Source organism: Buceros rhinoceros, unplaced genomic scaffold (assembly GCF_000710305.1).
Source record: "Buceros rhinoceros silvestris isolate BGI_N320 unplaced genomic scaffold, ASM71030v1 scaffold3973, whole genome shotgun sequence".
Taxonomy (NCBI): Eukaryota; Metazoa; Chordata; class Aves; order Bucerotiformes; family Bucerotidae; genus Buceros; species Buceros rhinoceros.
In genome coordinates this window covers 24,393-36,999 of record NW_010404031.1, presented here as the reverse complement: position 1 = coordinate 36,999, position 12,607 = coordinate 24,393, and the positions used below count along the sequence as shown (strand labels likewise).

The window sequence follows — 12,607 nt, the reverse complement described above, 5'->3', positions numbered from 1 at the left end:
AAGAGTTTTGCGAGTGAGGTACACGTTTACTGCATTGCTAACATGTTGTTAGCCTGCAGCACACCACTTGCCATAGGTTCCCTGTGCGACTGCAGACAAGTTAAAAAATGTTGCCATGGCAACAGTGCACCCTATGATAGCAAGAAGCAGATATTGCAAAGACTACATGTGTTATCTTCCCCACCAAAACGTACGCTCCTTTACCTGTGGATAAGTCAACCGAGCTGGTATTTCGTAGGTCTCAAGTAAAAATGGCTGCAAGTTTAAAACAATGCTCTCCCCCAAATATGATAAAGACGTGCCTGAAGGAAAAGACCACTAGACCAAATCTATAAAGTCAGTCAAGCTACATTTTGGGAACTGAAACACAATACAGTGATAAAAAAATAATAATCAGCAACTAAGATTAATCAAGAAACTTAAACCACAGCAACAACATATTCCTTAGAACATACCTGACTTGCTACTGGTACTAGGTACTAAAGAACACGGACAGCAAGAATTGCAGGTAAGAGCACTAATTTGGGCAAGGAAAGGGAATATGATAGTGCTCTGCCATGAGAGTGGGAAGAAGAAAAGGGACAAGAAACAAGACATCTCAGGCTTCATAAGACAATCAGCATAATAAGACAAAAACTATGTTGAATTAAATTTCCTTCCATTAGCAACGTTATAGGAGTTCTCTGCTGAAAATGACTGAATTCCTGCAGAAGTTTTCTATGTATTTCAGCAACTTAAGAGCTACTATGGAAAGAAAAAGAAAAGTAAAAATCAGGAACAAAGGAACGAATGTGGGGGTTTTTTTTCTTCCCCACCTTGTACAAAGACTGTATCACTGCACAGGGATTTGCATTTAGTACCCCCAAAAAGTCAAATACATTATATTACCAAGACACAGAAGTGTTCTGATTTCCTTATGTCTCTTGTACTCTCATGAATCTTTAAAGCAAGCATAAATATTAAATTCCTTTTGTCACGGCAGAACAGTGTACCATAACCCTCCTCCCGTAAGTGAAATGAGTTCTCTGCAGTTAGTTACTCAACTAAATCTAAAAAACAAGTTCAGCAGAAAGAAACCCACCCTCCAATCCCATCCCTAACACTGCAACTGCCCTCTTTTGATAACGAAAGGCTGTAGAGCACCAAAAATCCTCGCTAATGCATGGAAATCCATGCACATTGGAAGCATGGCACTGTCTATTGAAACAAGTTGGTATTACGGAGTAGGAATAGACAGTTATGAGGTGCCAGAATCTGGAGAGAGGACTTTGATTCAGTGAGGATCCTAGAGAGGAGAACAGCAGCCAACCAAAAGAACAGTTCAGAAAGTAATGGCCCAGTGATATAAAAAAAAGGAGAAAGAACCAAGCAGTATCTGTTGAGTGAATAATTTTCCACATGTGCAACAGGGAAACCAGATGTACCACCTTCATAAGCGGTCCTCCAGCAAATCAGTGCTTGCTTAAGGGATGGCAAACCTTCTGTAAGCGGAAGCCTGACGAGCTACACTCAAAAGCAGTCTTAGGAAAAGGATGTCACTATTTTTCCCTTCCAAGCATTAAACAAAATAAAGCTATTTGCAAAATACTTCAGAAAGAGGGAACACACAAAAGAGATACTTTCTCAAGCTTTTTATCACTTACATGTGCTGTCTCACGGTACTCATACTCAACATGAAGAGTCCCTTCCCTAAAACGTGCTTTAAGGACTATTTCTGCTACAAAAGAAGTTTGCAAGACAGGAAGCCATCTCAGGCAGAGGCACAGTTACAGCACAAAGCAAGAGCTACATCAGCTGAACAAACCTCAGGTGGACAGCAAATAAATGCAACTTAATTTACCCCTTCCATTTCATAGTTATACTGCCGAGACAAAGGTTCTGAAAAGGTAATGTGTTCCAGTACTGCGAATTGGGCCCTGCTGAGCGTAACTGGCTTTCCTAAAGATCACACAGCAGTCAACATTTTATCAGCACTCCACAAACAAGTTAAGGTTTGGCTGAAACTGAAGGTCTCTCTCCCTTTAGCATATTCTCAGATAATAGAACAAATGTCAAATCAGTACAAGATGGCATATTTACAAAATTGTACCCTGTTTTGCATAACCTAATGATGCAGCAGTTCTTAAGGACTGAACATTTCAAATCTGCTAGAAAAAGATTGCCAAATCTATGACTATTTCAAACACTTGCCAAAAGCATATCAAATTCAGAGTGAACTGCAAAATAATCTCACAAGTTGAACAGTCTCTTCAGTGTGCTCTCCATGGCTACTGCATCTGACCCCTAGAGCTCTGGCCTGATTTAGTCTTTTACACTGGGGACAGTTCCTCCCAGGCAGACTTCGTCCCTGCCCTTCCCCCTGGGATGCCTACACAATTACAAGGGGAGCTCCACACATGCTTGCGCCTTTCTTTTCCAAAGCTCTAATTTTTAATAGTTCTAATAGTTTAACTAACTACCTTAAAAGGCACTGATCACACCTCATTAGCCTACTTAGGGGAGTGTGAGTCATCCCTCAGACTTGACAGAGTATTTAACATCTCAGATTCTTCAGTAAATGCGAAGCCTAATGATACATCCTAGTGATACAGAGGTAGGCGTACCCCTCTTACCACAACTAGTTTCTTAAGACTGTATGGTTACAGTCACTAATAATACTCTGCACACTAGGTAGGCTCTTAGCAGCACACAACTTCTCCAAGCAGGAGTGCAGAGTTTCATTTCTTTTAAATTAGGGCACACAGTACAGAGTTTATGCCACCTTTCACTTTTTAATCCAGCTTTATAGCAGATGCAGTAGGTTAGAGAACGTGTGATGGAGCACGCAAACCTGACAGTATGAAATTAACAGTTCGAAAGTGCTTTAACAGCTTCAGCTAGGAGACATTTCAGTACCTGTTTTGCATTTACTCATTAAAGCCCATTCAGTTCAGAAAACAGCTCTTACCAGCGACAAGGGGCCAGAAGGCAAGCTATTGGGACTGGGACATTGAACAAAAGGGCTGTAAGCCAGGAACATGCTGGGCTGAAGTCAGAAAGGTCTTCACCACCAACAAAATCCCACAGCCCTTCCCACTGAAGCTACATGAAAAGCAACAAACTCGCTTTGAGCTACCCCACCCCTCCAGGTTTATATGGAAATTTAATTTCCCAGTAATACATTATTTGGGGGTTTTAATAACAAATGAGGACTCCAGTTGCATTTTTCCTATCTCTAGAAGCAGTAGTGAAGTGTGACAATCTGATCTGTGCAATTACCCCTCCTCCATCTAGGCACCATTCTCCCCAATTAGTCCTCCGAGTAACACATTTGAAACCTTTCGCTCTTTGGTACTGGCAGTTTCAACGTGGCCATTGCCAGCAATGGATACTATGCCAAGAAAATCCGACTCCTGGCTTGAAAGGCTTAAATAGTCCTCTGTTGCCATCTGTGCTGTGAAGCTGGTGAATGACTTTGTGCACCCAGAGCTTTAACGTTCGTTCTGCACGATGACAGTAACTTCTATTTACACTGCTACCTCACAGACCTCCTACTGTTCCCACTGCTTTAAAGAAATGTATTTGGAAAAAGGCAGGCAGGTGGCTGCAGGCCACTGGTCAGTCCCTGGTGGGCCTGAGCAGCTCGCTGGTTAGAAGAGGCAGACGCAGTCACTGCCACTGTCCTCAATTTTGACCACAACATCTGATACAGCAGCTGACAAAACTAGATGGCTGTACCGATATGTCAAAACAGATGTTTCAGTCCATATATATGTATTTAAACGCTTTATCATACTTTTAAATCAATGCAACACGCACCACCCCCAGCTTTTCCCCCTGTGATACTTGTTTTTTTAATGCATCAAGACACAGTCAGTCTTTAGCCTATTTACCAGAGGGCTTGGGCTGCTCTGCCCTATGTCCAGCTACCTATGACTTCAAAAAGCCCTTGAGGCAACAAAAAACAGCTGGCGCACAAAGAGCAAGTCAAACCCTTCATCATGCCATAAGGAGGAAAAATGATCTACAGGTATTTTGCTCCCGTTAGAACACCTGGAAATTTCCTAATTTCTGGGCAAACACTACTCACTTTAGACCAACCTGTGGACACCCTGTGTTCACGGTGATGCAGCCAAAAGCGCAGCCCCCTGATGCTGCTGGCTCTGGTCTGCAGTATGATCACAGTGTGATCGTGGAACAGACAGCCTTGCCTACCTGTCAAAGTTTCCTAATATTTAGGAGATTTTGCTTTTCCCTGCCGATTCCTAAAGCAAGAAAGTTCACTCAACACCCATTTAAAAAAAAATACATTTCAGAAAGAACTGGGAGTACGTTTGTGTTGTAAGATAAAGCGTAGTTTGCCCATGAGCATATTAAATTTTTCAAACAAGTTTTTTTCTTGGTGATTAAAATAATTTTTACAGCTTGTTTTACAGTCTGCTAAGTAACCAAATGGAACTGAATGTAAACCCCACCCCAAAATCCAACACACCACACCAACAACAGAAAACCCACACCATCAGCAAGCAGGAACTGCCTCATGCAAATCCAAAAGCATGATCTACAGCCTTTAAAAGCACAATGCAATAGGTACAGCTGGAAAAAAGAAGTTTTTTTCTTCCCATGGGGAGGGACCTAGACTGTATGAAGAAAAATAGAGTCATTTAGAAAAGAAACAACACATTTCAAAAACTGAAATAAAGTGATTTCTTACGTTATAGTTGTTCAGATTATCACTTGCTATAGGAAGGCCCATGTATCGCTCCGTGTATATTGAATCTGTAGTTAAAAAAAAGAAAAGAAAACCACAATCCGCTACTTAATTTTCAGTCTGTCTGTCTGCCAGAAATTTTACTCACTGACACAAACAGTAAAAATGCACAGGGAAAATTTAGGAAAGAAAAAGAAAAAAAAAAAAAGGGAAAAAACCCCAGGTTTTCCACAATGAGACGTGTAGGTAACCATCGTTATTCAGAATATTTAATCTTGTTGCCATGGACACCTGAATGCTGAATATTAATAAAGTACTTTGTGTCAATGTTACCTTATTGTTATTCTTTCAGTACTCCTAAGAAAATTACTGAAAATCTTGCATTAAATGCCTACAGTTTGAAAAAAACCTTAAATATTTTATCTAAATGTTTATTACTAAAAACCTGTAAAATGAAAATGTAGCAGAAGATTAGGACTCAGCTTGGCTGTATGTTATATATAGTAAAAATTAAGTACTTCTGATTTTCCACAGATTTTTTAGCCTTTTTTGCCTTTTTCAGCCCTCACTGCTTTATTTTAAGCCGCAAAAATCAACACTCCGTTGTCATATTCTAATGTCCATTTCAGTTCTCATCAGCCTTGTCACACTGTTTTTTTTAATTGATGTTGAACATGAAACCCTTTTATCTAATCAACTAAAAGTGGAATTCTGGAGATCCCGACCTTCATTTAAGAAGTCTTTCCTGCTGTACTGTAATATTCATGTCCAAAACATTATGAAAACATCCTTACGCCCTCCATGGACTCTTGCTAATACCTGGCAGTATGATCCGATCTGTTGCATTAGCCAGAGCACATGAAACGCTATTATACAGCCTCTGGGCTAGTTGCAGAATGATAAATTACGCCTTATTTAGCAGAGGTTTGCAAGAAAAGCTTTCCCTGGAATGTTTTTGGACAAATCAAAACCAGAAGTATGTCAAAATGTGGTCGCATTGTACCAGCACATATTATATTTGTATATAACTGTATAAATTTTTTTTAATCTGGGAGGAGGGCCCCTAGAACTGTATTTATAGCCTCATGCAACTACAACATTCTACAATATAAGCTTGAAGCACATACAGACTTGTCCTCTTGTTCAGGTTTTCCTCACTCCAAGCTATTCTTAAGTACACTTATAGATTCCAAATTCTACACTCTAAAATGAAGAAAAAAACCCCAAAGGCAATTCAAACCCTATTATGGTACTTTACAGAGCAAAGTCTAGTAGCGATGGATTTCTGACACACAATTCTGGTTTTGGAAAACGTGGCAGCTTTGTAAAGCAAACACAGACACATTACAGTAATATTACAAGAATTTAGCCTTCACTGAAGGTTAAAGAGATTACCTGGAATTGTGGATCTGATTTTTCAAAATGGGAAATAAGAACTGGCTCAATTCCGAAATGCAGTACCCCAGTTCATAAAAACAGACCAAGTGGCATTACATGGCATCTAGTAGATAGATAACCAAAGTTCTGTGCTATGAATCAACACTTTGCAGCATGTGCACCGCAAGACATATGGGAATCCGTGTAACGAGGAAACCATCACATACCATAATATTGCCAACGTGACACGGGGGCAACTGCTATTCCACACTTGAACACGCCGCTTCCAGAGCCAAGCACCATGGAGGTCACATATCCCCCATAAGACTGAGAAGAAAACATTGCTGTTATTTTAGTCGGAAAGGAAAGGATGGGGCCCATCTGCTAAACGGTTCATCAGACATTTATAGGCTCAGCATTTTTCATATTAATGAACTCCATTCTGAATTTGGGTCAGATCTCACCCAACCTGCTCAGTCGGGGAAACAGGCATCAAACAGTGCATGGCAGCTGTGGTGCTGATGAATGAGAACTTGCTGCGGAAAAGGGGCGCAAATGCTGCTGAACTGTGACTCAGCTAAGGATGACAGTGTTTGGTAGCACCCTAGGCAGCAGTGAAAGACAGGAAACAAGACACTGCTGAACTGCTGTGTCCCACTCCGTGCTGGGGGAGTGGGTGGAAGTGGAGCTCAGGCCCACAACTCGCCTGATGAGTAGTTGCACCAGGGCATCTGAAAATTTACAGCTCCCTTGGAGCAGGCCTATGACAGCTCACTTGCCAACTCTCCTGCAAAGCCTCAAGAGCAAGACTGTGACGGGGGAGCGAAGGATCTTCTGCTGAGTCTGTGGGAGGAACTGTGCAGCAACACCTTGCTATGCACAGAAAATTCACCCACAGTCTAGCCTGATACACAGATGATTAAATATCTGACACACTTGAGCATCCAGGCAGCAAGATTCCTAAACAATGTCACCGACCGCCCAAATGACTGCCCTCACTATAGTTTGAAGGGGTTATTTAGGAAAATATGCCCACCCACATTCAAAAAGAAGAGCAATTTTTGGATCTCATTCCTGTCTTGAAACAAGATTACAGGAAAATGAAACTGTATCATCTTAGTTCAAAGCCCTTAAATGTTTGTTCCAACTTCCCTACTTGGGTCCTTCCAATATGATCAGAGTAATGCATGTACTTAGTAACTGAACCCATGTATAAACGCGTTGCCTAACCCAGCCACTGTCAAGATATTACTGCCAAGCTTATGGCAAAGAAAATTAATGTACATAGTGACAGGCTGGCAATCTGAAAACTCCAGAGATAAAGAAAATCTGTTTGCCTACAAGTTCAGTATCCAGGGTGTGTAACCCCAACCTGGCTCCAGAAAGGACTGCTCTTCAGCTAGTCATCCCAAGGCTCGTAAACACTAAGATGGAATGAATTAAGTCTCCGTTTCTGCAGAAAGCATTTCCCTCCCACTAAAGTTAATACTACTACACTTGCCTTCACACAACAGAGAGATGTTTACCCCCCACGTGAAAAGCTACTAAAGGTACCATCATCATCATTTTGCCATCAAGCAGTTTATTCAGTGGTGCCTGTCAGCAGCAGTGACCGAATTTCAGCTGGCAGTTTAATTAAAGATTCTGCAAACAATCTTGTATATATTTTACACACAGTATGCTCAAACAGAGCATGCAAGAATACTGCCTGTGACACCAGAAAGAGCAGTGGAACAGCAGTCTGGGACAGAGACATGTTCAGAGTTTGACTCGGATCGGTATCACTAACACTGCATACGCACCCCAGCTGAGGGGTACGTGTATGCTATTAAAAACTTCTCTCTATTCTGGCAGGTTTTTAAGACGCAGTAAGTCAGAGAAATCTGGCCCCTGGCTGGAAGCACTGCTGAAATAAAATGTAGCCGAGCACAACAATACAGCAGATACAGATGTTTTCGGGCTGCTAGTAAAAACATGACAACCATGCTATATAGCTGGGTCACATGTATTTTCCACCTTTTTTTAAAAAAAAATTAGAGCAATCCAACTAATATAAAGAGACGCCAGTGAATATATACTTTGATTTTCTTTTTAATATTGGTTCATCTTGTACACAGGAACTTGGCAGTATCCTTTAAATTGTTTTTAATCCCTCTAGTAGTTCTAATTTCTGTTTCAAAGGCTCCTGAATGCTTGCAAAGGGACAATGTATACAGGCACTTGTAGGATGTACTTCATCAGTGCAGGGACTGGACTGTGCCATGGCCCCAGAGGTGCCTCCCACTAGGTACTTCAGCACCTCACACACAGGGCAGCACAACAAATAGTTGTTACAATTAAATAATAAGCCAGCCAAACTTATTTGAGTACTTACCCAACCCCAAATAGCTATTCTGTCCTTATCAACAAAGGTCATTTCAGAAAATTTTCTAAAAGCAAACAGAATAGTTAAATACTTCACGGATTGCACGTATCTGCCACTATACAGACGTGCCTACTCTCCATCATGTCTGCCTCTTCCTGTTGTACAAGTGAGTATTTCCCACTTCATCACAGAGACCGCAGATGAAAACATACAATACTTCAAGCATGTGTGTCTTTTTAAGAAATTCAGAGAAAGATCTGTCCATGTGAAAAAAAAAAAACCCAAACAAAAACCTGGGTGCCCTGTAAAAGCTCTCAATCCACTCACTGACATTTGTGTATTTGTGTTGTGTGAGGTTAATTTCAGCACTTGCCTTTTTTTTTTTTTTTTTTTTAAAAAAAAAGGAGCACCACTCAAACTGCAGCAGTAAAGGACATGCTGACACTTGTAAATCCAGTCAGGGTTTTTTTTGAAAAAAACCCAACAATTTGGAAATGTTATTTGTTTAATCTCTACCATTTTAAAATCCCCAAAGGCAAACCCCATAAAATCACTTCTTTGTGATTTTGAGAGATTAATATTCACATAGTTCAGCTTAGCGACATTGTACAAGTATAAACCAAGTGACAAATATGAACTATGATGTGAAGGCTTAGTAGTTCATATAAATAACTCCGCCACAACAGAAAGTTGCAAAAATCTTGGAGCAAAACTTCCAGCTCCAAGTTCCTTGGTAGCATGCTCTTCTACTACGGGGACAGCTATCATCGCTATAAAATCAGATTACGACAGCATTAACTCTTCTCTTTTTTTAAGCATAAAATGATGGTTGGCCCAAAAATGACTCAGGAAAAGAAGGAGCAGGTGTTGACTATTTCACTGTAGCTCACCTGGCTGCTGCTATCTGATCTTCCACTTCATACGTTCCCAGTCTTCTGTTTATTGCATGCATAATTTCATCCCCTTGGTATCCACTTCCTCTGCCGTCAAAGCTGGCCACAATGATCTTCTCAGTGCTCGCAAGGTAAGTAGCCCAGCTGATGCTGAAGGTGTAAGCTACTTTCTGACTACAGGGTCCTGCATACCTGGGAGAAAAGTGCCACAGAATTCAGGCATTTACTCTCCGCGTATTCTCACATCTACCATTTTAAATACAATTATTGATGACAATTTCCAGCCACCAAAGAAGGGTAAACTTTTAAATTAAACCGAGCAAACAAGACAAGCATCACTGACTGCTGCTTTGCCCAGATGCTAAAAGCAATTGCTTTTTTAAAACTTCAACTGTTAATCAAGAAAGCAGACTGGATTTTTTTTGTTTGTTGCTTTCTACTCTTATATGAATCTTTCATTATTTTGACTTTAAGCAGCTTATCAGAAGTCCAAACCAAATTATTTTTTGCTGGCATATCTAGTCATCCAAGTTTCAAAGTCATGCTCTTTAACTATTTCTCTTCCATTTACCCATAATTTATTTAGTTAAAGTCTGAAACCAACAAATAGTTTTCATTTGGGAAAATGAAAAAGATCCTTTTCAGCATTTTTATTGTCTTATCAGTGTTTCCTACTGTCTAAATTATTTCTTATGCAGGCTGAGAAAAAGGAAGTAAAACTGTAATTATAACGAATTATTTTTAAATATTTGGAAGCACTTGAGCACCATGAAATCACACTCTGAGTGCCTGGATGGTAAAATTCTGTTTGCAGTGCACTTCTCTAGCCACTGTTCAAGAGAGTAAGAGATGGAAGAGTGGCTCTTATGGCTCTATAACCCATTTTTCCCAGTTTTAAAAGCAAAGGAAAAACTACTAGGAATTCTCTATATCAAGCTTTGTTTCTATATGCTATGGATCCTGACACTTCCAAATTAAATTCTGATACCAAGATAACCAGGAAGCAGAGGTCATCCTGACAAAGGCCCAGGTAAGTCAGTAAAAAGAGAATCAAAACCAAAAGAAGCAGCAGAGAGCACTGACTGCTCATTAAAACAATCAAGAGGCATATCAAAAAGCATTACAGTGCTACCAAACTACACTGTATTAAGATGCATCTAAGAATTAACAGCTAGTTTCCTTGTGGAATCAGCTTTTCATAAAATGAGGAAAAGGTTAACATTTCTATTTTAATGAATAGCTAAATTTCAATAATTTTGAGATAGAAGAAAACATACCAGCATGAACAGAAGTGCCTGAGGGAGAATGGACCTAACAGCACGTGCTGACGGCCTTGATTTTATGAAAAAACAGCAAATGCAATGTTGATCACAGGATGCAGTTTGCCAACACCAATTGACAGTCAAATATCACAGAAAAAATGCACACTCACTCTTTCAGCTTTACGATACATGGCTTATTCAGGGTTTCATTCTGGAGTGTAATTTCATTGAATATTATTTCTAATGAACTCTTACGAGCAGAGGAAGAGGTGAGCTAACGCTAACGCCCTGGCTTTTAAGTCAGATACAGAACGTATCTGCCTCACTGCCACCAGCAGGATCTGTACTTGTTAGGCATTACACCATCGTATGGTACAGGAATCTATCACGAACTGGGATACACCTCATTTGTTTCATTCCCTCTTAAAACTACCTCAAGAAGTAATTAGAAAACATGCCAGTTTTGTGTTTCCCAGTCTTATTCAGAGCATTCGAAGTAGATTAAAGTGATTATTAACACAGCATTGCAATGTAACTTGAGGACTTACACATCAAGGAGCAGAGGGTACTTCTTTGATGAATCGAAGTGGGGAGGCAATATCATTTGATACCACAGGTCTAAAAGTGAGAAGAGTTTGACTTCGGTCAGTTCTCCAGTAAAGTGATTTGACATGCATTGCAATTCATACAAGAGCACATTTGGGTCACTCTCTAAAAACTAAAAATTAGTTTCATCTGAACTGTCCTAATATAGACAGGTAAAAGTCCCTAGCTAATCTGATTTTTTTTTTCTTTTAATGTTTTACACCTAAGTTAGCAGGAAGTCTGGAACTGGAACGTCTACAATAATAATAAAACTGGGGGACCCGACATGCTGTCTCATAACAATATTCCACATGTAAAACATGCTAAGTTTCTATGGTGGTAAATCTGATGCTAGCTCCAAAAAGTTTGTCTACTCAAATTTCTCTCCCAGCATTAAAAAGAAATGTTAAAGGTTTTGAACCTGCCTGCTAGTTTCTGCCTGCAGAAACATATGCAAATATCTATTATTTTTCAAGCAACACTGATTTTGGTTCCATCGATGTTACCCGTTCTACCCAAGCCGGGTGAAAGTTAGCTGGATATTTTAAATGCACACATACAAATTTTGCAAACCAATTTGCTCGACTGTTTGCTCCTGAATTTTGAAGTCAACTGATGCTGCAAAGGACGCACAAAGCAACGCTGATGGACTGCACTGCAGTAACAGCCAGAGTGCAAATCTTACAGAAATTTGTCCAGACATGAATACGCAAGACATTAAAACACTGAAAAATTAACAATCTAAATTGAACATATAAAGAAAAAAAATTAAATTTTTTGCATACTTCATAGTCACAGGAGTGGATTTCTTCTTTGATAACATACACAGATTTGAGAGCAGACTTGGAACTTGAAGTAGGGGTACACAGAAGGATTTATTTCTCCTATTTTGACATTAAAAATAGATTCCCCTTACCCAAAAGCTTTTACCCTGAAGAGATGAAGTAGTAAGAACAAAGAGGAATAAAAAGATGAATATACAACTGATAGCACGAAGAACATCTTTAAACCTCCATCTTGCCTGGAAGATTTCATCTTTAGCCCTAGTAAAAATGTGACAGAAATAAAAGACAGAAAACACAAAGATAAGTAAGGTAACAGTGGAAGGAGGGATGCATTAAAAAGAACAGTTAACAATAACTGACAGAGCTCAATACAGCTTGTAAAATATAATTTCTTTAAGAATATTAATTCATTTTATCAAGAGGAAATGCCATGAAGAGAAAAGCCAGTAGCAAAGGCTGGAGCAAGAACAGTTTAGACAGGTACCAGGACTCACACTGCTGGTCTATCACCTCATGTTCCTCAGCGTAGGAGCACAACAAGAAAGCTTCTGTACCCAGATGTGCAAATTAAGAGGAGCACCACCAGCAAATCATTAGCAGTTTCTTTTCTAGCATTTTGTTCTACCCTGTATTCAGAGGTTTAGGTAGTC

The 12,607-nt window shown here is 39.8% G+C and overlaps 1 protein-coding gene across 1 annotated transcript in view; it reads right to left on the bottom strand.

The window, feature by feature from the left end:
* DPP4 (dipeptidyl-peptidase 4) overlaps positions 1 to 12,607 on the bottom strand; it is a gene marked incomplete at its 5' end in the record, with an annotated part of 31,503 nt that overhangs the window by 1,816 nt on the left and 17,080 nt on the right. Inside the window, 5 exons of the mRNA XM_010133207.1 lie at positions 4,694 to 4,758; positions 6,295 to 6,394; positions 8,442 to 8,496; positions 9,323 to 9,517; positions 11,136 to 11,205. Of these exons, the coding sequence (XP_010131509.1) occupies positions 4,694 to 4,758; positions 6,295 to 6,394; positions 8,442 to 8,496; positions 9,323 to 9,517; positions 11,136 to 11,205 (485 nt within the window). The remainder of the gene's footprint in view (positions 1 to 4,693; positions 4,759 to 6,294; positions 6,395 to 8,441; positions 8,497 to 9,322; positions 9,518 to 11,135; positions 11,206 to 12,607) is intronic.